This window comes from Nelumbo nucifera, chromosome 5 (genome assembly GCF_055504915.1).
Source record: "Nelumbo nucifera cultivar China Antique chromosome 5, China Antique-T2T, whole genome shotgun sequence".
Lineage (NCBI taxonomy): Eukaryota > Viridiplantae > Streptophyta > Magnoliopsida > Proteales > Nelumbonaceae > Nelumbo > Nelumbo nucifera.
This window is the reverse complement of record NC_142653.1, coordinates 3,603,596-3,630,508: the sequence shown is the minus strand read 5'-3', so window position 1 is coordinate 3,630,508 and position 26,913 is coordinate 3,603,596. Positions and strand designations below refer to the sequence as shown.

At 35.9% G+C, this 26,913-nt stretch overlaps 1 protein-coding gene across 1 annotated transcript; it reads right to left on the bottom strand.

Annotated features, from left to right (window-relative positions):
• Positions 1-14,696: 14,696 nt before the first annotated feature.
• On the bottom strand, positions 14,697-18,192 carry LOC104603660 (uncharacterized). Its single transcript, XM_010267739.3, has 4 exons — positions 17,740-18,192; positions 17,063-17,165; positions 15,348-15,509; positions 14,697-15,134 (listed from the first exon to the last, which is right to left on the bottom strand). The coding sequence occupies exons 1-4, from the start codon at positions 18,162-18,164 to the stop codon at positions 14,970-14,972; spliced, it is 855 nt and encodes a 284-aa protein (XP_010266041.1). The 5' UTR covers positions 18,165-18,192; the 3' UTR covers positions 14,697-14,969.
• Positions 18,193-26,913: the final 8,721 nt, after the last annotated feature.

The following is a 26,913-nucleotide window of genomic DNA, read 5'->3' as shown; positions in this document are numbered from 1 at the left end:
AGAATGATAGCTCTGCCTCTCACCAATCTGCTCAAGAAAGGCCAGTTCACATGGGGCAAGGAGGCCAAAGATGCATTTGAAGCCTTAAAACAAGCCATGTCGTCGACTCCAACCTTAGCCATGCCCAACTTCGACGAACCATTTGTCATAGAGACGGATGCATCAGGGGAAGGCATCAGAGCAGTCCTAAGCCAACAAGGGAATGCCCATAGCCTATATGAGCCGAGCCTTAGGAGTTGCAAAGCAGGCTTGGTCCATTTATGCTAAGGAAATGCTCGCCACCGTACAAGCAATCAAAACATGGCGACCATACCTTATGGGATGCAAATTCTATATCCAAACAGATCAACGAAGCCTTAAGTACTTGCTGGAACAGCGCATCACCACGCCTGAACAACAAAAATGGGTTTCCAAGCTGCTAGGATATGATTATGAAATCTCGTACAAACCGGGGAAAGAGAACTCAGCCGCAGATGCTTTGTCAAGGAGGTTAGGAAGTCCCAGCCTCCATACATTATATACTTCTCATGCCTCTCTATGGGACGAGATCAAGAGAGATACAACAAGCTACAAACAAACCTGGAGCTCCATACAGTTGGCGCAACGAGCTGATCTACTATAAGAACAGGGTAGTTGTTTCGTCGGAGTCTCCAATCGTACCAAAACTCCTCCATGAATTCCACGACACTCCCTATGGAGGTCACTCTGGGGTATTGCGGACGTACAAGCGATTGGTGCAACAGTTCTATTGGTCGTCTATGCACCAATCAATTCAAAAATATGTCGCCGCTTGTGCAGTGTGCTAGAAAAATAAATCAGAGACCCTCTCCCCAGCCAGACTCATGCAACCACTACCCATTCCATGTCAGGTATGGGACGACATAACCATGGACTTCGTGGAGGGACTTCCACCCTCACAAGGGAAAAGCACAATCATGGTCGTCGTAGATCGCCTAAGCAAGTTCGCTCATTTATTGCCTCTATCTCACCCACACACGGCCAAAACAATTGCTGTCAGATTTATAGAAGGAGTGGTTAAACTTCACGGGATGCCAAAATCTATTATCAGTGATAGAGATCCCATCTTTGTTAGCCATTTTTGGCGTGAGTTTTTCAAGCTGTCATGGTCCAAGCTGCATATGAGTACGTCCTACCACCCCCAAATGGATGGACAATCCGAAGTGGTCAACTGCTCTTTGGAGTAGTACTTGCGCTGCTTTGTATCCCAACAACAGAAGAGATGGAGCAATTACCTGCCGTGGGCCGAATTCTGGTACAACACTACGTACCATAGCTCAATCGGCATGACTCCCTTCCAAGCACTATATGGGAGGACTCCACCGGCAATTATGCATTACTCAACCGGCACATCACCTGTCCATGAGGTCGACAAAGCATTGGAGACAAGGGACAACATCCTCAAACAACTAAAGTCTCACCTGCAGGCGGCTATTAATCGCATGAAGCAAATAGCGGACTCAAAGAGAAGGGAGGTTGTTTATCAAGAAGGCGATTTTGTATTGCTTAAGCTCCAGCCATATCGTCAGCACACTGCTTATAAAAGAGCCCACCACAAACTCGCTAGCAAGTATTTCGGCCCGTACCGAGTGAAGGAGAAGATTGCGAGCGTTGCATACAAGCTCGAGCTGCCGGAGGGTGCCCGTATCCATCCTGTCTTCCACGTCTCAATGCTCAAGAAATTTGTGGGAGAGGACACCTCTGTTGGATTTGACTTACCACCAACGAATGATGAAGGTGAGGTAATAGCGGTACCAGAGGCTATACTGGATACACGCTGGGTTCGAAAAGGGTCGGGCTTCGTGGAAGAAAGCTTGGTGCAATGGAAGAATCTTCCAAGGGAAGAGGCAACCTGGGAGAATACACAACAGTTAAAAAGTCAGTTCATTAATCTAAACCTTGAGGACAAGGTTCCACTTCAAGGGGGGGGGGGGGGGAAATGATACGTGGAGAAGGTCAGCAAGGAACCATGCCAAGAATCCACGTTATCAGGACTACGTTGCATGAAGTGCAGGACGCGTGGCCATATATATCTGCTAGCTGTTAGGCTTAAGAATGAGTCAAATAAATGAGTAGGAATCAAATAAACGAGTGAGGGAATATCTCACTATTGGTTGCGTGAGCTGCTGTTGACTAGGCTAAGAATATTGCTAAAGTATAGGATAGACGGTTGCTGGAGTTTAGGAGAGTTGGTTGAGTGACTTCTTGTATTTAAACCTGGGTTATACAGAACCAGGGGAGTTGAATTTCCAATAAAACCACAGGTTATTTTCTTGCCTCAAAAGAAAAGTCTATCAGGTTATTATGTACAATTAAATTGTCAAACATTCAAGGAGAATGGTGCACAATGCAATCCTCTTTCCACGCAAAATGGAGAACATGACGATTCTAAAGGAGTTGTGGTTTAAATTGGTTGATTCAGACAAGACAAGGAGCATCATTGCCCCTCAGCTCAAGAGAGCTCTAGTAGTTGGAAACCTAGAATTCCCTCTCTACATGTTGCCCATAGATGATCAGAATGTATGATTTTTATCGAAATGGAACAATGAGCATTGAAGAATTTGTTCATTTTAACAAGTTTCTTCTTAAGGTTCGGCAAGCTTTTTTAGACCTAGAAGGAGGGCATGGATTTCTTGTTCCTAATGAAGTTTATGAGGCTTTGATAAAGGTCAGGTTTTCCCTTGATCTCTTGCTTTTTATACAATCTGTGAGAGCTTATATTAGAATAAGAATGGAAGGCTCTGGCTGGATGGTTTTATAGCACCTTGTATATTTTTACAGTTTGTTTACTACATGGGATGCCAACTGTAGAATATGAGAAATCAAAGTACTCCATCATGTTCTCCTCCTCGTCTAAAGATACCCTCTGAATTCTTTTGGTATTTATTGGAAATTGTGATAGATGTAAAACATTTTGTGTATGCATGAGTGTGAAGTTCTTTCTTCATGACTATTCTAGTGTGAAGTTCCAATGAACTAGTAGACATGGTTGAGGTAAAAAAAAGTGGAGTGCTCTCTACCAAATTGATTTATCAACAGTAAGAACTACTTGCTTTTACCATCATGGGTTTGCATACCGTTTCCATGGCATATGTCTAAACTTAGTGAAATTTCAGGTAGAAAAAAGGGCAGCATGAGTCTGAATTCGATTGAGTTTCAAGGCGAAAAAGGAGCGGCATGAGTTTGAACTCGATGGAGTTTCAGGGAGAAAAAAGGGCGGCAAATGGGTTACTCAATTTAAAGTTTATTTCATTTTATCTGACATCATATACAAAAAATGATAAAATGGGCATTTAAGAAAACTAATGCATCAATCAAACATTTTCCGTCTGGGATAGCGATGGAGGGGAGGTTTATGTTGAGTTTTTCAAAAGTTCGGGAAGTGGGGGGGTTTGTTAAAGTGAAACTCGAGGAGAGATTTTATGATTGTTACAAACTTCAAGGGGGTTTTTGTTTTATACCCAATATTAAATCAAAATTTAAAAATTAAAAACTAGAGTTCAAGTACTTAATACGGCCAAGCCTGGTGGCCCACTTGGGCCTGGCATCCCTGGCTCGACCCATAATCATCCATAACTTCAAGATTATAGCATTTCAAGTGGATCTCACCACAATACTATACTGGTGGCTCTACATAGGGCCGCAAATGGATCGGACCGGTTTCAGTAAGGGTGTATCCGATCTGAGCCGTTAAGAAAAAATGACTGATCTGAATCTGATAAGAATCCGCCGGATTTTCAAGAGCATAATTCGAATATATTATTGGACATTTGATTCATTAGAATTATAATAAAAAACTTGATGATGTAATATGAATTATTTATATATGTAATATTATATAAATAATTATATTATTTATATAATATAATAATATATTCAAATATAAAATATAAAATCTATAATATATAGTTATATAAATAATATATAGAATATACATATACAATATATAAATAATATATACTATATAATATTTCATAATTAATGAATCAGATCGGGTCACAGCGGATTAGATAAGCCAATATCCAAATTCGATTCGTTAAATAAGGGATCAGCCTTTTTGATCCGATCCAATTTATTAAGATCAAAAGAGAGATCCGAATCTGCATCTTAACATATTGGTATTGGTATTGGATTGGATCTGATATGACTTATTTGCAACCCTAGCTCTACACACAAGATTCCGTTTTCCTTTTATTTTTCTATTGGTATCACAATAATTGGGCCAATTTATCAGAGTTCAACTCAATTTATGGATGTTAGTAGGGTAGGGGGTGGAATCATAGCAAGGTGCACCTAAGATCCAATAGCCAATACGGTGGAGAAATTGCAGTTTGGCAGGGTTGAGCTCATATCTCCACTTTGAGAGTAATGCTGAATGACCCTTTCGACCGCTCAATCATTAGCGAGAAAATTTTCTTTTGATAATAACAATATTATTTTCATGATTTTCATAAAACATAAGATACAAGATAGGAGAGAAACAGACCAAACATGGCCTTAAGGACATTGCCTATTTTCCGCGATTTACATCTTTCTAATAACATAAGAATAGTGATTAGTGATGTCATTATCGTTATTATTATTATTATTATTATTATTATTATTATTATTATTATTATTATTATTAATGATACAAGACTAAAGCTAAGTTTGAGAGTGCTTTAAAATAACTGCTTATTCGGCTGGGACCACACCAATGAGAACTTATTTGTATTTGAGAAATAAGCTTGAAATAAGTGCTTATTTTGAGAATAAATACTTATTTGAGAAGTCCAAATTTTATGTTTATTTTTAAGTACTTATTCAATAAGTGTGTATTTCCTTTTAGCTTATCTTAGCCCACCACTTTGATGATTAAGTACTTGTTAAAAGAAGTAAGACCTTTAGGCTGTTTGGTAACCCACTTTTCAAATCACTTATTATGTTTTTGAGTATTTATTGGGGTGGAAATGTTTGGAAAGCTACTTTCCCCATAAGTGTTTATATTTATGCAAATGACAATTTTAGCCCTTACTTCACTCATACATATATACAATACTTTTCACATGTTATACTATACATTTCAATTGAGAGCCAACGTAGAGGTTTTATAAGTGCTTATATTTATTCAAATGACAATTTTAACCCTCACTTCACTCATACATTTATATAATACTTTTCACATATTATACTATACATTTCAACTGAGAGCCCACATAAGATCATATGGATCTAATTAATAATAATAATAAATAAATTATCATAGTACTTGATAATACTTCCTTCTTATCTACCCCTCCTGGTGGTGATTGGATTAAACCAGTGGTAGAATTCGGAGAAACTGGAGAATAAACTAAAACAGATGAAAATTGCCGAGGCCTCACCAGAGGATTAGTGTCATTAACCTGTACCATTGCAACTGAGGCATTGTGTGATGAGACTGTTGCTGGGGGGGAAGAGAAATAATATGGTCAGTGGATAAGGAAGAGTACACGATTGAAGCACAGTTCCAGCTGTTGTAACGGTGGCAACAACAAAAAAACAATTTTCTCCATTCGATTCTGTATATGCTACTAGAGCATTCCAATCTTATAAACCAAATTAAAACGCAAGATTAATTTGCATGAACCTCTGGTTTAAATAAGCAACCAAAAAAATCTAAAAGAAACATATAGAGATGCTCTTCAATTGGATTACCAAAATTAATCGGGTATAGAGATACTATGACTACTCAATGCACAAAAATGAAACCGAATAGCCTCAGACATGACCATAATAAAGAAACCATGAGAGGAATCAATTTGAACAGAGGGAGGTTTCACTTTAAACGAATTATTATTTTTTTCTTCGCTACGAGTAAACGAATTGACAATGCTAAGTTCTCTTTTCAATAAGAAAAATAAAGACCCCATAGAACAAAGTCTGAGCAAATTAGGAAACTAGAACAGCATTGAACAAAACAAGTCGACACAAAGAGATCGCATTAAATTCATGAAGCGAAAAAATCACGAAGAGCTTCCATACCTTTTTCTATGAAGCTTGAACAGAGATGTATAAACACGATAATCAACACAATTACGTTCGAAAATCACCGAATAAGGATAAAATGGTGCCTTTTCCGAAAATAAATATGTACATGAAACAGGGAGGCGGAGAAATTATAACGACAAACGAGAAAAAACGATTTGGTGCAGACAAAACAAAGAAGAACCCATTGAATAAGAGAAGAAGAAAGACGAAAGAAGAAAGTGGAAAAAGCTTGAGCTGCCATGACATGGGTAGTGATTGTCGCCGGTGAACTTGTAACTGGTGCATTGCTGCTAGGGTTTGAGGTTCGACTAAATGGAGGAGGAGGTATAACCCTCACGAGGTATTTTAGGCATTATAAAAAAATATCAGGGACTAGTTCATCCCTTTCTTTTTGAGTCAATAAATACTTAAAAAAAAATCAATTTGAAGTCATTTTTCAAAGAAATACTTCTTTAAAAAAAAATATTTCTTCCCCACTTTTTTACCAAACACCCATAACTACTTAAAAACCACTTAATGTGTAGCCCCATGTCTTAAAAGAAGTACTTCTTTTAATTTTTTTAAAGTGTTCTCAAATAGGGCCCACATCATTTTAAAATGCCTATACTACTCTGTTTAAAATAAGTATTTTCCACTAAACACTCATAAGTGCTTATTAGAATAAGATTTTATTTTTAAACACTTATTTTTTAATAAGCACTCTCAAACTTGTCCTAAACTTCCCTGGGGTTTATGGTAAATACTTAAATCTCCTCATAGAAATATTGGAATAAGATGCCCTTAAATTTAACATAATCAATGAAAAGATGTTTTTACCCTTTACTATTCTTTAAATGTTCAAAGAATATTTAAAATTTGCACCAAACGTAGCAAAATCAGGCAGTGTAATTGTTCCAGCAACTCAGCAAGCTTCGATTTAGTTATATATATATATATATATTGATTGCATGGATAGGTTTATGAAGTTCGAGAAGGGGCAACTTTGAGTATTTAGTTATATATAAATATATATATATATATATATAAAGAAGAGAAGTTTCAGTATTTAGTTACACCCTATTATTATTTGGGAGAATGATGGATTAGCACAGGGTCAAAATTTTTAAGTCCAAAATACATTTTGGGTGAGTGCCAATTCAGAATTGATTCTAATTCATGGGCAGACATTGGTGTAAAGAGGGGCATTTTGACATTTTGAATATTTATAACTCTACAGTGAAAATAAATATAAAAAAGAGAAGTTTCAGTATTTAGTTACACCCTATTATTATTTGGGAGAATGATGGTTTAGCACAGGGTCAAAATTTTTAAGTCCAAAATACATTTTGGGTGAATGCCAATTCGGAATTGATTCTAATTCATGGGCAGACATTGGTGTAAAGAGGGGGATTTTGACATTTTGAATATTTATAACTCTACAGTGAAAATAAAAAATCTGCATTAGGTTTATCCGTATTTATCCGTTATTATTATTATTTTAGGGGCAATTACTTGGTTATTGGGTCGACAAGCGTGAGGATGTGGGCTCCAAAATGAAAATGGTCAATTTATGGCCAGAAAACCAAATGCTAGGTCCACAATCCACATCCACATCCACTCCACCCCTCGTAATCAAGAATAAACACGTCAGTTGTTGATCCAATCTGGACCTCCAAAGCCCCCAAATAGCTGTAGTAATGGCCTTTTTATTGTTGAAATGTCTAAGTATCACATAGTCCCATGGTACACACAGTCATACACCACCCGTCTCCTCAAATCAGTACATGCAGAGCTTGGTCTGAATGTCTGATCAACAAAAACTGTACAAGGAGCACCGACTCTCTTACAATATGTACAAGCAGAGGCAGAAAATTAAAGCAGGCAGGATACATACTATAAACCCTACAAAATCCGTCGGAATGGTTTTGTTTTAGAAACCACCATTTGAATATCTGTTTCTACAGATGCCCTCTCGTTCCAACTTTGGAGCCCGGCTCAAATCGGAGACGCAGAGCTGAGCCCGAACCTGTCAGACAGCTTTGTTCGCATCAATGGTGAGAGCAGCTCCATCTGATGGATGAATTGAACATCATGAACCAATGGGTTGCCGGTTCTAGTCGGAGGAGATCCACAGTAACACGATAGAGAGCATCCGGTGCACGTGGATTCTTGTCCATCGTTATTCTGCATCGAAATTAACTTCTTTTGCTATAAAAGTAAAACCATACAACCTATCATTTGATGGAAATTAACAGCCTCTGCATCCCAACTCTCACCTTGGAAGCAATCATGTTGAGAAATTCGCTCCTCCCTTCACCATTGGATTGACTAATTTCATACAACAAAATTAAATTAATTAATTAACTAAATTGCTTTTAGTTTCTTTTTTGTTTTTTTTTTGGACGAAAAACGACAAAATCTTTTAATTTTACAGAGACCATCTATCGAATACTAGTCGTGGGTGGTTGCTGAATTTGAAACCCACATCTCCAGCTAAAAAAGAAAGATTATTAAATTGAGGGAGGGACCTCCTTACCTGTGTTTATGACATCTAGGAGGCTTGAGAAGCTCCGGCACAGCATCTCCCAGCCTTCGAGGCTTAGGACAGAGCGGTTGTTCTCCAGTTGCAAGCTTTAGCTTCTTGTTATCGGAGTTCGAATCAACGAGGTTGCTTTTCACTGCGAAACGTTGCATTTTCATCTGTTATTATGTCCTTTCCATCACAAGTAATTGTTGATCTCTGAGTAATTTGATCCCTCTTATTTATATTTCCAAATTCAAGTGGTGAGAAGTGAAACTAAATTGTCTTAGAAAAAAAAACCAGCCACATAATTGAAGAAGAAACAGGAAAAGGAACCCAAAAAATGGTAAGTTAGCAACTAGTGATGAAGCATTGGATCTTAGGCTCCGGTTGAGTAGGGGAGAAGAAGTAATTGTGTGGGTGAGCTTGGACATCGGCTGGGGTGGGACTTGGGATCTGAATATCCCTCAATGCTCTACTATTGACTCTCTTACCTTCCCTACAAATCATTTGGTCCACTTAAGTACCTCTATTTTATCAACTTATTTTCCCCCCTTCAATTTAATTTCACTCCGGCCTTATAGGGTAGAAGTTTGATAAACCAGAACAGACCGTGGTTTGAACTATATAAACTCAGTCGGGCCAAGTTAAAGAAGATGATTTGGTATTGAGTAGCGATGCTAATGGCTGGACCAGGACAAAGCCCGAGGCCCCGAGCCAAGTTTTGACGGGGGTGCAAATGCAACAGCACTCTGAGGCATGAGCTGCTCTCTATTGGTAATGGGCCTGGCCATTGCTGACCTGGCTGGGCATCGGGCTTAGGCTACTGAGACATTCAATCTATGACAACATCAAAACTAAAATCTATCTTTGTTTATCAATTGACAACTTGTTTTCATTTTCCAAATCACAAACTACCATCCAGTGCCATGCCCATGTCGCATAAAAAAGGTCAAAATCATGTGCTGCAGGTATGATCGACGTCCAGGCTTGGATGAAAATGTATTTGTAGACCCATTGGGCCAAACAGGCAATATGTGGGAGATGTTGGATTTAATCCTCCATGGTCCAGAACCACAAACTTTACACAGTCTGAACTTGTCTGTTTCCGCCCAGCCTGAGAGGCTCCATTTGATGTGAATGTCCCCCACTTTCACCATGAATTGATGCCAAACGGCCGAAGACCGTAAACCTGACTTTATGCTAGCTTGACTAATTGTGAGTCATGCACATTGTGTTAGGGGTAATATGGGCTTGGTTTGGGCCTCTGTGTGCCCATATCTGACCTGTACATTCATGGGGCATAGGCACATTGATTTTTCTGTCATACATGGCTTTGTCAAGGAGCGTATCCTAGTAAAAACATATAAAAATAGCTTCCATTCCATTTTATTGTGTATATATATATATATATATATACGTTGTCAAGGTTGCTGGTTGCATTTTTGGATAAGCTCCTGCTTAAAACGTACTTCTCAATGTATATGTACCATATATGTGTTGAGTTGGTTTGTTACTGCCTAGTCCAATAAATCCCTATTCTTAAGGGTGTCATTATTTGTTTGTTTTAGTCTTACCATGTTTCTAGGAGTTGTTAGACATGGTTGCTTAATTCTTGTTCAGTTTGTTATGTAAGGCTATTTAAATAGCCAATGTTGTTCTCAGTTTGAAGAAGATAATTTATTTTCTCCTCAATATTTGTCTCTTCTCTTTCTTAGTTCTTAACATTTGGTATCAGAGCTCCAAGGGGCCTGATTAAAGTTTGAAGCAACAGTCTTCAAAAGTATGACGACAGAAAGTTCATTTGTGCAACCAACAATCCCGTGATTCAATGGGCATTATGATCATTGGGCAATGCTCATGGAGAACTTCTTGTGTTCAAAGGAATATTGGGGCTTAATAGAGAATGGAATTCCTGCAGCAACAGAAGGTGTTGTTCTCACAGATGCACAGAGAAAGAACATTGAAGATCAGAAGCTGAAAGATTTGAAGGCGAAGAACTATCTATTTCAAGCATTAGATCGTTCAATCTTGGAAACGATCCTTAACAAGGATACAACAAAGAACATATGGGATTTCATGAAACAAAATATCAAGGAACAACTCGAGTCAAGCGTGCACAGTTGCAAGCACTTCGGAAGGAATTTGAAATTCTCCACATGAAGGCAGAAGAATCGGTGAACGAGTATTTTGCTCGGACTCTTACCATAGCCAATAAGATGAAAGCAAATGGTGAGAACAAAGGAGATGTTCCTGTTGTTGAAAAGATTTTGAGATCTATGACTCCCAAATTTGATTATGTTGTATGTTCCATTGAGTTGCAAAGTAGCCTGCTTGTGCATGAACAACGTATGAGTGCTCATGTTGAAGAAGAACATGCTTTGAAGATCACTCACGGAGATCAATCAGGAGGAAGGGGTCGAGGCCGTGGAAGTTCTAGAGGAAGAGGACGGGGAAGAGGCAAACAAAACTTTGACAAAACCACAGTGGAATGTTACAACTGTCACAAACTTGGGCATTTTCAATGGGAATGTCCAAGCAAGGAGAAGGAGGCCAATTATGTAGAAACTCAAGAAGAGATGTTGTTGATGGCACATGTGGATATGAACAAAGCCAGCAACGAAGATTTGTGGTTCCTTGACTCCGGATGCAGCAATCATATGTGTGGGAAGAAATAATACTTCTCAAATCTGAATGTGAATTTCAGAGATTCAGTGAAGCTAAGCAACAACTCAAGCATGGCTGTAATGGGAAAGGGTAACGTCAAGCTGCAGGTGAATGGAATAGCACATATTATCACATGAATATTCTATGTACCAGAGCTGAAGAACAACCTGTTGAGCATTGGGCAATTGCAAGAAAAAGGGCTTGCTATTCTGTTTCAACATGGAAGGTGTAAGGTGTTTCATCATGAGAGAGGCTTGATCATGGATACGAAGATGTCTGTAAATAGAATGTTTGTTCTACATGCTATATCTCAACCTTTAAAATCTGCTTGTTTCAACACAATCACTGAGGATTTGGTGCAGCTTTGGCATTGCAGATATGGACACATGAGTTTTATGAGCTTGAAAACTCTTCAGCAAAAGAAAATGGTAAATGATTTACCTCAACTTAAGTCTCCTTCAAGGCTATGCAATGACTGTTTGACAGGAAAGCAACAAAGAGATTCATTTCCAAAGAAGAGCACCTGGAGAGCTTCACAAATTCTCCAGTTAGTACATGCTGATATTTGTGGACCGATCAAGCCCATCTCCAACAGCAAGAAAAGGTATTTGCTCACATTTACAGGTGATTTTAGTAGAAAAACATGGGTTTTCTTTTTGACAGAAAAATCAGAAGCCTTTGATGCTTTCAAAAGATTTAAGGTTTATGTTGAAAATGAGACAAACACATCCATTAGAGGCTTACGTACTAATCGAGGAGGAGAGTTTATGTCACAAGAATTCAATAAGTTTTGTGATGTAAATGGTATACAAAGACAGTTGACAGCCGCATGCACGCCGTAACAAAACGGAGCCGCGGAACAAAAGAACAAAACCATTATGAATATGGTACGTAGTATGCTTTCAGAAAAGAAAATTCCCAAAACCTTATGCCCTGAAGCAGTCAATTGGACAGTAAATATCTTGAATCGAAGTCCAACATTTGCCGTAAGAAATAAAACTCCAGAAGAATCTTGGAGTGGAATCAAACCTTCGGTTGTGTATTTCAGAGTTTTTGGATGTATCTCTCATGTTCATGTACCTGATAGTAAAAGAACAAAATTAGATGATAAAAGCTTGAGTTGTGTTTTGCTGGGAGTTAGTGAGGAATCAAAGGCTTACCGACTTTATGATCCTACTTCACAAAGGATCATAATAAGTAGGGATGTTGTGTTCGAAGAAGACAAGAGCTGGGACTGGGACAAGAAGTATGAATAAGCAATTGGGTGCGATTTGGAATGGGGTGATCGAGAGGAGGAAGCGGCCATTTTTTATGACAATGAAGAGAGAAGTGAGTCTGATATTGATGCTAATGTAGAAGAAGAAGAGGAGAATCTTTTCCCTGATTCTTTGGTCGAAAGTTCACTTAGCTCGAATGAAGGAAGGAATAGGAGACCACCAATTTGGATGCGAGACTATGAAACAGGAGAAGGACTCTCTGAAGAAGACAATGAAACTCAATTGGCCATGTTTGCAGCTGTTGATCCTATTCGTTTTGAAGATGCATTAAAAAGCGAGAAATAGAGGAAAGCCATGGATGCGAAAATGGAAGCAATAAAGAGGAATGGCACGTGGGAATTAATGGAGTTACCTGAAGGCGGAAAGAAAGTTGGAGTGAAATGGGTTTATAAAACAAAATTTAATGAAAATGGAGAAGTAGACAAGTACAAGGCAAGGTTTGTAGTGAAGGGATATTCTCAGCAGTATGGAATAGATTATACAGAAGTATTTGCACCTGTGGCACGTATGGAAACAATTCGTTTGGTGGTGGCTCTTGCAGCTCAAAGAGGATGGGCTATCTATCAGCTAGATGTAAAGTCTACGTTTCTCTACGGTGAGTTAAAAGAAGAGGTTTTTGTGGAACAACCTTGTGGTTATGTGCAAAAAGGACATGAACACAATGTTTATAAATTAAAAAAGGCACTTTATGGGCTTAAGCAAGCACTTCGTGCTTGGTACAGTCGTATAGAAGCATATTTCATGAAAGAAGGTTCTGAAAGATGTGACTGCAAGCGTACTTTGTTCATCAAGACAGGAAAAGAAGGTAAAGTTTTGATTATCAGTTTGTATGTTGATGATCTCATCTTTACTGGAAATGATGAATTGATGGTCTTAGAATTTAAAGATTCCATGAAGCATGAGTTCGACATGACTGATCTTGGCAAAATGAGGTATTTTCTTGGTCTCGAAGTGTTGCAGAAATCAAATGGTGTGTTTATTAATCAGAAAAAGTATGCGTCAGAGGTGCTGCAAAGGTTTGGAATGGATAGAAGCAATTCAGTTCACAATCATATTGTTCCAGGTTGTAAGCTGGTGAAAGATGCAGGTGGAGCTAAGGTAGACAAGACTCACTTTAAACAAATGGTGGGTAGTCTCATGTATTTAACTGCTACTCGACTAGATGTGATGTTCGTAGTTGGTCTTATAAGTAGGTATTATGGAGAATCCTACTAAGCTTCATTTACAAGTGGCAAAAAGGGTGCTGAGATATTTGAAGGGAACACTTGACTTTGGAATCTTCTATAAGAAGGGAGGAAACAATGAACTTATTGTTTACACAGATAGTGATTATGCTAGAGATTTGGAAGATAGAAAAAGCACTTCAGGTTGTGTATTTTTATTGAGTTCAAGAGTAGTATCTTGGCTATCAAAAAAGCAACCAGTAGTAAGTCTATCTACCACTGAGGCTGAATTTATCGCTGCAGCTTCGTGTGCTTGCCAAACAGTATGGCTGAAAAGAGTGCTGGAAAAATTGGGTCTGAATCAAGGCAAGACAACTATTATTAATTGTGATAGTAGTTCTGCAATCAAGCTTTCAAAAAATCCAATAATGCATGGTCGTAGTAAGCATATAGATGTGCGTTTTCATTTCCTTCGAGAGCTCACAAAGGCTGGTACTGCGGAATTAGTTTATTGCAGCACACAAGATCAATTAGTTGATATAATGACAAAGTCACTCAAGCTAGATGTTTTCTTGAAGCTGCGAGCATCATTAGGAATTTGTTCTGAAAATGATAAAAATTGATGCTTATGGCAATCAGTTTAAGGGAGGAAATGTTGAGTTGGTTTGTTACTGCCTAGTCCAATAAATCCCTATTCTTAAGGGTGTCATTATTTGTTTGTTTTAGTCTTACCATGTTTCTAGGAGTTGTTAGACATGGATTGCTTAATTCTTGTTCAGTTTGTTATGTAAGGCTATTTAAATAGCCAATGTTGTTCTCAGTTTGAAGAAGATAATTTCTTTTCTCCTCAATATCTGTCTCTTCTCTTTCTTAGTTCTTAACAATATGTATATATGCATTAATGTTTGTATTTGTGCTTTTTAAGCCAAAGTTTAGGATTTGTGCTTTGGGGCTTAAAAGTGAATAGGAAAATGAGTAATACATAATTACACATATAATCAGTAAGAATGCCAGGACTCCCATGTAATGGCACTAGGTCATCAAATGAATACAATAAAAACATACTAAGCTACTGGATAGCCAAAAACTTTCATAAGCTTTCTCCAATGTACAATGTTCTCTGAGCTTTTGTAGACTTGTACAAATTAACTCTACTTCCATTAGAACCAAGTCCTGAAACTCAAAGTGCAAAAAGTTGATAAACTACCTAGCAATAAGCAACTAACATTAGCCTATACTCTAGTTGTATCATTCACATGGACACTATTAGTGATGATCTAATTGAAACTATTTATACTTATCCTTCATGAAAATCCTACAACAAAGGGGTACCCTTCATTGGAAGTAATGAGGAATATCCTCCCTCTGGCCCCGTACTTCAACTAGTGGATCAATGATGTTCCTCCATCCTTCAAAATCAACAGCTGAGCCAGCGTTAGGCAATTGAAACCCATTAACAAAGAAAGAAGGTGTCACTATCACCCCTCTTGAACATCCATACTGCAAAACAAAAGCTTGTATTTAAAAGGACTAAAATGATAAAAATATGAAACTGAAAAGTTAATGAAAAGCAAATGATATGTACTTCAGATTACAATGAAACTGGTTCTCATTAACTGGCATGGTCAGACACTCAGATTGTTTATCATGTGGTCTGTGGGTAGGGTGGGAGACCAATTAGTGATCTACTGAAAGTAAAGTTCAAGATCTTACTTTGAAGGAAAACCTTGCAGCGAGCTCTGTTTGTTTGTCCTCAAACCCAGATTCGATTACAGATAACGAGTTGTTTCCAAGAACTTTTGCCACTAGCTTCGCAATAAGATGATCAGTAGATTGTTTAGACTTCTTATAGACTTCCTTATTATAAAACTTCTCCTGTTAAAAGATCCATATTCACCAAGTTCAGTATTCATGAACTCAAGAAATTCATACAGACTGTTTAGACTTCCAAAGGTTTCTTAATTGTAAAATCTCTCCTTTTTAATGCCTGCATTCTATATGCATAGAACCAGTGTGAACCTTTGAATTTCAATGATCAGAAACCATATTTCATTTTTATGGAAAATGATAATGATGTCTAATTGTTTATGTGGTAAACTTGGATGGTTCTACTTCACTCTGTATTTTCCAAATTGTTCACACAGGGTTGACAGTGGTGGAATACCAGACTTATATATGATAAAAAAACAATCCAATTAATGCATGTCCAACAATTTTGGATCAATTGAAAAAAGAAAATACTCGGTTGAAAAAAGAAAGTTCACTCTAGTGCTGTCAAAGAAAACCAAAGCCTCTACCTTCATTGGGCCCTCCTCTATAGTTAAATCCTTGTTTAATCTTCAGTTACCATCAAGATACATCTGGAGGCAAATTATAGCAGCCATATCATTCGCACTTTTTTTATGACACTAGGGATTCAATGTTCTAAATTTTGTAGAAAATTCTTTAAGTTTTGTTTCAGTTTTGACAGAAAGGAAATACATATAGAACTCGGTGTGTAACTGTATATAGAAATCTAATCGTAATAGGAAATGTTACTATAGATTTAAATAAAGAAAATGAAAAAAAAAAGAATAGATGGTATATATAAGTATGAGAGGAAAAATAGGAATAGAAAGAGATAATATAGGAAAAATAAATTAAATATTTCCTGAGATAAGCAAACACCAGGTTTTACTTTTATACTTGTCAAAGTTTCACTGAGGCTTAGTTTGGAACTTGGAAGAAGTACAAATACACAAATGCATACAAAATAATTCCTAAGTCCAAACCAAAAAATTAAAAGCATGAATTTATAAGCCCAAGGCCCAACAAAAATGCGGGTTACGCTGCGTTAGGGTTGGGCCCACCCAGGTTGCACCCCTAGAATTTAGGGGTTCGGATGAGGTAGGCATGAAGTTGTAAGCACGTTCAATAAGCACTTGAAAATTTTTTTGACATGTATCCCTTAAAATACCCTCACCCTACCCTTGAAAAAGATCAATACTCACTTTTGACAGTTGTCAAATATTTATCAAATGCTCGTTTAACGTGCTTACTTTGATGTGCCTACTAAATCCAGTCATTCTGGGCTTTAGAGAATAAAGATTTAGAAGGATATCACCTCTGAGAATTTTAAGAGGAATTTGCAGAATTCAGAGGTGTGTAATGATGTTTTACCAACGGCCATCAGGCCTCTGAAAGGGGATTTTCAGAATCTAGTTTATATCATCTTAACCATCAAGTTGAATTTATTAGACTACTTAAAAAAGGAATACATGAATCAAAGTATATGGAAAAGAAAATTTAAATAGCTTTTACAAATCTTATGCAAAAACATGTCAGATATGGAGTGAACTACAACAGCGAAAATGAAAAAGCTTCATAAAATTGGTTATTTAAGATGGCTGCTACACATAATTAACTTTATTTAAAAAAAAATCACCAACCTGATTCTGGAACAACGTCTCCAACGCTTCGTATGTGACAGATGCATTCACTCTATTTACAATATGTAGTGCACGGCTAGCAGAGAAAGAACTGTCATGGTAACTGCAATTTCCACATGGAAATTTGTCACATTTATTTCAATGAAGAGAAAAATATATCATTTAAAAAATAGGCCATGTTGCATGGTAGGAACTAGGAACGGACATCAGATCAGATTAGAAAATCTCATAATCCTAAACACAACTCAACTCAACTCAACTCAAAATAACTCAATTATTCTGTTCAAAATACCCGAATTCATGCAATAAATTTGAATGGGTGTAAAATAAAAATAAACGTTATGATTATTTTGCTTCTCCATAGTCCACACGACACACATGCTGTGAAGAAAACCCATTGACCATCTTCAGCAACAAGTAAAGAGCAAACAGCTTTAATCTCGCACAAAATCTCAAAAATCAGAGTAAATACTCGTATAGAGAAGAGAACAAGATGGAAGAAGTAAAAAAGTAAAGTAGCAATACTCAAATTTGTTGAAAGCGCAAGAAAATCTGATGAGATATTCACATAGACATAGACAATCAAGCAAATGCCGTAAGATATAATCTGGTTTCGAACGGTTGAATTTACGAAAGAGGCAAAGCAGAGATAAAAATTAAAAAGAGAGAATACTGACGGCAATGGGAAGATGTGAATAATGAGCGAAAGGCGATGACCGTAGTGGTCGAAAGCCTGCTTCAGAGGGGGCCAAGACTCCCTGCTGACCGGGCAGACCGGGTCGAGGAAAGCTTCAATGAGGATTGCATCATCGTGAACTCCTCGACCCTTGTAGACGAATCCATCAAACTTGGTGGGAATCGGGAGCTGGCAATCCACCACCTTCCATACTGACATGATGCAGACGAAGACTGAAATTGAAATTAACATTGACACTATCTGCTTCCGTTTCTCAACCTCCATGTTTCTCCCAGTGCTTCCCCGTTGCTTTAACAAGAAGCATCTCTCGTTTATATAGAAAGAAACAATAGAAATTCTAGGGAACCATACTCCACTCCCACGGAGAGACCAATGTGCCCCAACTGTATTGTCCTCTTCCAGCATTTAATGACGTAAATACCCCTGAATGACGCCAAATCGTACCTGCTCGAGTTTTGGAGCTCTGGTTGCAAACTAGGTATAGCATCCTTAGGGCTAGAGGTAAAAGGGCTGAACGAGAAGCATGAGGAGGAAAGAGCGGTGGGGCCCAAGGGAATTGAAACAGTTGGACCCATTGAAGATCCTACGGATGATAAAGCCGAAAAAGCACCTTTCATTTCAAAACCTCGTTTGACAATATATTTACAAGAATACCACTTCTAAGCGGTCGGTGGACTGGTCACTTGGTCAGTGTGAAACTGGAAGCTGAAAAGTGAAAAACACCGAGTGATTTGTTTTCCGGTTGGACCGTTGGGGTATGTGTGTGTGTACCATAATAGTGTGATAGTGTCACATGTGTGTGTTTTGATCCTTTTGGAATGTTCATTGTTGAACATAAACGTGGGCGTTCTACTTGTAAGTACTAAGTTGTTGTTTTCCCTAATCTGAAATTAGTTCCTTAAAATGATTTAAAAAAAATCTGTTATACAGAAACATCCAAGTACAAAAATATTTAAAATAACTCAAAATGAGAGCGTTTAGTGATTCAGAATTCAGAACTACATGTGGTTTGTGGTCACAATATAATAAACAAAGATTCGCCATATTTTGTTCACTTTTCGATAAATTATTTATCTGAATAAATTTTGTTAGGATAAGTGTATTTATCCATGTTTTTATTTTATTTTATAGGTAAATAGTGCAATAACCATTTTAATCATAAAAAATTCATTATTTTGTCCCTTCATAGGTAAGTGATACCCATGAAGATAAACTTTCCCTCATCTTCACATAAAGTAAAAGAAAGAACGAGTTCCCTAATCCCCATTGGCCAATTTTCCCCTCTTAAAATCTCAAAAAAATGACCCCTCTCTAAGAGATCTTGAATGCCTGAAGTTTGATGCGTACAAAGTCTAATAAAAAATTATTGAAAAAATATCTTATTTTTGTCTAAACCGTACGATCAACGATGAGCTTATCATGTCAAGATTCTTGATTCGGTGCGAGATGCTACACGCCAAGCCTTACTACTACTAGTTACTACCCTAGTGGATTAGTCGGTTAATGTCTTAATTAATGCTTTAATGGAGTGGGTCAGGGGGCGCATCTCACAGCCCCGTCCCACTTGTATTGAAAACATCTCCCATAAATAACAATACAAAGTGCGGGTAATGTTTCTACTTTTTAATACACGGTGGGATAAGGCTATGAGGTTCTTGTGAGATGCGCTCAGTGAGGAGCAGATCTAGATTCACGGCAAGATGCATGCAGGTCGCACCGGTTCATACAGTGCAGAGACTCTACTTTAACCTCAAGGTTCAAACTTCAAAGTATTGACATGTGGCGTATCCAGTATATAGTATCATATCTTTTGGGTATGGAAATAATTGCTTATAAGGTTGTGTTTGGTTGCAATGTGAATAAATTTGCACTGATGGAAAATTATGGCAGTGCAAATGATTTGAATGTAAATTTTAACCTATTTTTGTTTCAAATTTTAACTAATTTTGTTTGATTGCAGTACAAATGAAGTAAATTAAGCCATGAAACAGAGTAAAGTAAAACCCAAAATAAAATTAAATGAGAATTTACATTTTTTTTCATTTGTATTCCTATGCTTTTGTACTAGTGCAAATAAAATTGCTCTAAAGAGGTGTATGATACTTTAAACCTTACCTCTGCTCTGATCAGACATTTTTGAGCTCATAAGCTGTTTGAAAACTTATGATATAGTCTTCTGCATAACATATTATTATTATTATTATTTATTAATTAATTAACCACAGCGGTTATCAGGTAAGTATTATTTATACACTAAGATTTCCTTAGGCTCAGTTTAGAAAGAGTATAAATACAAATATATACCGAACAAATACATACAAAATAATACAAAAATAAGATTTTACACTCTACATATTTGTATTTGTACTCCTTCCAAACTGAGCCTTAGTAGATGGCTATAGACCACACATACCAGTGTTAGATTGGGCTTTGCTAGGCCTAGGCGCATCCCATCTAATAAATAGAACTACTTGGGAGTATTAAGAAAATTACTTGGGAGCATAGTCATGTTATTGTTTGCAATTCACAAAAGCCAGATAGATAAACTATCACAACCAAAAGTGAATTTTGATGGCCCATTACTGTCTCATCTAGATGATACCCAAATCCAGTAAAACTGCTAAAAGAAGGCCTAAGCAACTTGATTATCATTTATCAGACTGGTTTCCTGTTGTTTTTTAAAGGTTCGACTATGATATGGAAAAGATATAATATCCAAAAAACAATTGACTAATAAACTGAAATCATGAACATATTAGCAAATCAGGTGTTATTCATCAAAATTCATGGGTAGATGTTGATTGATCAAAACTCTTTCCATATTATATCTTTCCCGTATCATAGATTTTCCCTTTTTTTCAAGAGACAAGTGTATATTAAACGCTGAGGCTGGGCCCAGCATTAATACAACTTACCTCCTAAAATCCAAAACCGAAAGTACCAAGAAAACGCTACTCCTATTGGACATTCGTCACTTGGAAGACACCTAGGTCCTGCCAATATTGCCCCAACATATTTGAAGTTGAAAGAAATTAAAGTGAGATAAAAATAAAATAGACCCTACTCTCAATGAAAACATAAAATAAAGTAAGGTCGATAGGGGTTCTCATCTCTTTTATCCTTATTGTTTGTTTCGTTGCTGGGGTCTGGGCCTGGGCCTGGGCCTGGCAATATCTAACCTATTAAATTCAAGTGCACGGTTGAGAAGTTCCAACTTGGAGAAGCTTCTATCGAACTTCCCCAGATTAGGAGATTTTCAATGACCGTTACCCTTATTCCCCACTTCATGACACCCAAGTGTGGGTCCCATGGGCCATGTCGACGTATATTAGAAGGAACATGTTTTGAACTTTCGTCGTAATAGGGCACTCGTACGTAAAAAGCAGACGGAACGGTGCTTGGTAGATACTCTACATATATAGAGTCAGTCATTGCAGTTTGCAGCATTGATCTCTATCAGGCGCAGGCCACGAATTAAAGGGTCCTACCGTCCGAGCTGAAAGCCTTTAAAATTATCTCAGACCTCATCTATTGAAGTCTGAGTTTTGCTGGTAGATGGCTGATTCAGTGACCGTTTAGTTTGGGAAGATTTTCAGGAAGCGGCTTCTTGCGATAGCTTTGCAAGGTGGGTCCTATATGAAAAGTCTAAAAAGCAGGAATATGCTTCAATTCAGCTTATAAATCAAATGAAAGCTAGTTTTAGTAGCTTCTTCAACATAGCTCAGCTAAAGCCAAAGCCCTCCGACAATGTTCAATCCCATCGTCCCATCACATAACGCTCCCCAGCTTATACCTACTTTGACCTGTGTTTGGGTACTAAAACGGTAAAACCAATGTTATAAGACTCGAACCAGACTAAAAACCAGAATGCTTTATAAGTCCCAATTTTACTGATTAACCGGGCAATTAACCCATGCAAATTATCATTTAATCAGGACCCGTTAAGGCTTTAGGTTCCCAATTTTTACAGTCCCATTGTCAAATCTAGATTGAATCTTATTTTTTTGGTACTCGTATGCTCTTGAGGCTACACAATTCAGCCAATTTGATCTTGATTCTTGAGTCTCAAAATTCCACCAATTCAGCCATCACCAATTGCTAACCAACTATAATACCTTTCAAGGAAATGGAGTTGCATTTGCCACCTAATTAATTTGAACGGCATTCAATAAATCCCTCAAGTCACACAAGGACAACCGTATGATCTTATAATCAAGATCAAAGTATTAGTATTGGGTATCATATCGGATAAATCGAATACAGATAAAGACACGAATACGTTTTGGAAATGTATGAATACAAACGAAAGATATAGAAATGCTTGGATACACTAAGAAAATGCATGCAAATCACATAAATACGTTAATAATTTTAAGCCAAAAGTGAATTATCTACAAAAAAAAAAATATAAGCACATGAGAAATGCATACTTCAATAGGTTATATGAAGAGAAATATTGCAACAAACAATACCGGGACTCTAGAACATCCAAACATCATACAATAATTATCACTCTTTCAATTTTTATAATTATAATTTTCACTTTTATTAATTTTTGGGAATATTTATTAATTTACTATTTTTATTTAAATAACAACTATTTTTTAAATAATAAATATGTTTTCATTTTTAATATATAATGCTTTTATTTTACATATAATTGTAAAATAAAACAAATCATTTTAGGTAGATAAAATAAATTATTTATAATTTTCAGTTTTTATTGATTTTTTTGGGGAATTAAATCTTAAATTATTCATTTCAGTTTTTATAATTATAATTTTCTGTTTTCCATTAATTTTGTTGGACAAATTTATTTGTTTAGTATTTTATATAATAACTCTATTTTTTTCAAATAATAACTATGTTTTCATTTTTAACATATAATTATGTGTAAAATAAAAATATATAAATAATCTAAGGTAGAGGAATTATATTATTTTTATAATTTTTAGTTTTTATTAAAATTTTTGAAAAAATTAAATCTTAAATTATTTATTTCATTTTTCATAATACTAATTTTAATTTTTATTAAAGATGAAAAACAATCCAAAAGTAGTAAATATATAGTTTTGTCAAACTAGGCACGAATACGCCTCTGTATCGGTGTGTATCGAACAATATCCACCAATACGACACGATATGGCCCAATACGGAAGCGTATTGTGTCGATACACATTACTCGTGAGATACGTATCTAATCATGGTGTATCCCGTATCCATGACCATAAATATGGATACAATACGCCCCGTATTGAGAGTATCATATCAATACCTTAATCCATGAGTTACAGCTAATTAGTAAAATAACATAACTTTTATTTAATTTGGGGGCCATACATAATCCAAATAAATAATAATATACAATAATGCTCAAATAAAAATTAAATGTACTATTTTATAAATCTTAATAAAATGAACAATCTATCAAATCCACTAATCCATATTTATATAAAAATTGTTTTAATTTTAGAAAAATTATGAAAATAAAATATTGATAATAGGATATTTTTTTAGTAATTAAAATTTATGAATTTACATGATATGTATTTTGGACTTCGACATTCTCTTGAATCTTTTAAATATATATATATATATATATATACCAATGAGGTGGGGGTTGATTTGGTCAAAGTTCTTTCAGCATCATGTCTTCCGACAACATAAATTTTTCACATACTATAACATAACAATGTAATATATGTAATATATGCATGTGGTAATTTGTAAAAATTTATGTAATATATGCATTGGACTCTTAAGGGGCATTCTATAATGTGAATTGTTTTTCTTGTTTCCTGTTCCAAAAACAAATCAAAACCATTTTGTTTGAAAACAAGTTGTTTCTTAAAATAAAAACGCAAGAAACATGCTCTTGGTTTTGTATGTGCTTTTTGTTTTCAAAACTGAAACTAAAAGCATGTTCTTGAAAACATATTCTTGAATCTAGTTTCAAAAACATGTTTTCATCTAATTATTCAACATCATGTTCCATAAATCATATAATTTCAATACTAAAAAATTTGATTTTGTTTTAAAAACTAATATTTTGTTGGTTTAAAACATGTACTTTTTTTGAAACAAAACCAACTTGTTTTTTCCTTTGAAAACAAAAACAGAGTTTAATTCAGAACAAAGCTTTATTATTTTGCTGATGTAGCAATTCCAAAACAAATGAAAACAAAAACATTAATGTTGTAAAACATCCCCTTAATTAATTGATGCATTGTCAATAACATTCCATGACATTTATGTATCATACTATATTTGATTGTGATGTATTTCTTCATATGTACCATTAAAGTATTTATTTTTTATATATTTAAATCTTATTCATGGTCATTTCAATCTTGAATGTAATGTTAATAATGCAATTTCCTTAATATATGCAAACATATTCATATCTTTCCACCGTATTTACTTGTATCCAAAGTGTATCATGATGCATCCATATTTTGAAGCTCGATTCTATACGTTATTTGTATGCTATTGCTGGTTCCAAAACCAGCAGAATGGCCTTTTTTAAACACTATGTTTTTATGACTTTCTCAACACATGTTTTGTCAATGTAAACATGACATGGCAGTTAAATAGTGAAAGTACATGTACACATGAATCATGCAATCTATACTCATTTATCATCGTTTAAAGAATGAACCATTACCAACTGAGGAGTGGCTCAGTTGGTGTGTTAGCTGGATCGCTCCATTCCCGCAAATACCAAAACAAAAGGAAATGAAGAATGCAACATTAAAATATTACAGCATCTTTTGCATGGTTGTTCGTACTCCAATCCAACCGTCAAGGTTAAGAATTAAGATATCGGTCTTACAGCCGGAACGGGATCTGTTCCTCATATAGAGGCGCCTCACAGGTACATCCACCTTGTATTGGGAACATCTCCCGTGAATAATAACTTATAAGTATGGGAGATGTTCCCAATGCATTGTAGGATGTGCGTGTGAGGCGCCCTGTGTGAGGAGCAGATCCGGTCTTCCTACAGCTACACTTGGAGCAATCACCCAATATGGTTGTAAGGGATAAGATCTGATCTTAGGCCCAGCATTATTTTGCCTTTTTGACTGGTTTCAGTTTTTATTTCAACAAATCCCAGCCGTCTATAAAAGATGGGCGATGTGCAAGACTCCCGATCTCCTACCTACAAGAACTCTATCTACGCCTACCCATAAAACACTACCTCTGTGCATTGGAAACATCTCCTCATGCATAATAACATATAAGAGAATGAGGTGTTTCCATGTGTGGCTGCGATGTTATGTCTTATGTGGTAGAGTTGTCATGGGTAAGAAATCCGGACTCGACGTTCAACACGACTAACACTGATCCAAACCCAACAAACCTGTTGGAGTGTTGGAACTTAAAACCAAGTGCAACTCGACAACATTTGCCAAATTCAATAGCAGATTTCTCCGTTTCATACCCAGGCCTGAGAACCACTGGCATGTGCAACTAAGGTGGATGAAATTTAAGAGCAGGCCCTTTTAAGGAACTTTTTCGGGAATCTATGCAGTCATAAAAGCAAAAGCAGTATTTTCAAAACCAGATTAGACCAGACGGTCGGACCAAAAAACTAGAAATACTCACCTGACCGGTTCTGTTTCACCCCGAAACTGCTTTTTTGACCAAAAACTATTGATTTGGTTAGTGAACCATTGACCCAGGGGGTCAAACTGTTGAGCCATAGACACGAACAACGGTTTTTGGCCTTTTTTGTCAAAGTAGGCCACCATTGACCCAGGGGGTCGGACTGTTGAACTATAGACACAGACAACGGTTTTTAGTCTTTTTTGTCAAAGTGGGTTGTCTGTTCAGTCCAAACGATTGGACCGTTCGACTCGGGAGCCGGACCCTAGAACGGTTCTTTGTCCCAACCAGTTTTAAAAAACCTTGCATAAAAGTTAAATTTGAGTTCATAATATCAATTTTTATCTTTACCCTTTACCTTTTAGGTCCCGTTCGCATTTCAGTAAGTTACTTGTTTCCCAGGAAAGATTTACCTAGGTAAGTGCATTTACCTATGTTCTTTTATTTCCTATTTAAATAAGGCAGTGACCATTTTATCCATAAAAATCCATTATTACAAGGGGCATTTTTGCCCTTTTCAAGTGTTGGCAACTTTCCCCCAAGGTGGGAAAGTTATTTACCCACCTAGGAAATAAGTATCACTTACCCGAATAAGTGATACCTAGAAAAATAAAGTTTCCTTGGTCCCCACATAAATCTAAAAAAATAACATAGGATTTTTGGTCAATAGGAATCAAAATCCCATTGACCAACTTTTCCCCTCTCAAAATCCAAAAAAAGGAACGCCCCCTTATATGCATGTGCCATTATACTAGTATTTATAATACCAGAAAGGCATGATTACTACAATAATTTTGACGAATAAACTCCCCATGAATTTTGACTAATACCACGTTACCACCTTTATAGTTTTATGATGCCAGATGATTAGTTATAAGTTTTTCCCGTATCATGCCCTTCTATTGTTTTGGTTGCAAAAGGGAAAATAATGGAAAAATCAACTTTAATAACAATCATTAATTAATTAGTAATATTTTATTATTTTATATTTTACTATTATTAATTATAAATATTTTAACGAAATAATTTTATAATTAATTAATACTTATAATTATATAATTAACTATTAATTAATAATTAATATTTTAAATTTTATTTTATTAATATTTACTATAAATTAATTAATAATTTATTTCTTATTAATAATTTTTTAAGTATTTAACATTTTTACTATTTAATTATTTTTATTGAATCATTAATTAGATTAATAATAAAACTCTTATTTATTTATTCATTACTTAATTAATTATTAATTAATTAATAATACTTTTCTATTATTTAATATTTTATTATTAATTATATATTGATTATTTAAAATCCATAGTTAGTTAATTATTTTAATTATTTAGTATTTTTACATTTTATTAGTTTAATATTTAAAATAAGTAATTATTAAAGTATTTATTTATTAATTAATTTAATTATATAATTTAGTTAATATTAAATGATTAATAATTTATTTGTTGGTAAGGAAAGTTTTTTTTGTTAAATAAATTCTCCCTGCATTTCCACTACTACATCCCAAAAATTGGGATCTATAAACCCAAAT

Coding starts and splice junctions, on each gene's coding strand:
- LOC104603660 (XM_010267739.3), bottom strand. CDS start 18,164: ATGCTGGAAGAGGACAATACAGTTGGGGCACATTGGTCTCTCCGTGGG. Junction 17,166..17,739: donor ATTCACATCTTCCCATTGCC/GTCAGTATTCTC, acceptor TGGAAATTGCAG/TTACCATGACAGTTCTTTCT. Junction 15,510..17,062: donor AGACGTTGTTCCAGAATCAG/GTTGGTGATTTT, acceptor ATCTTTTAACAG/GAGAAGTTTTATAATAAGGA.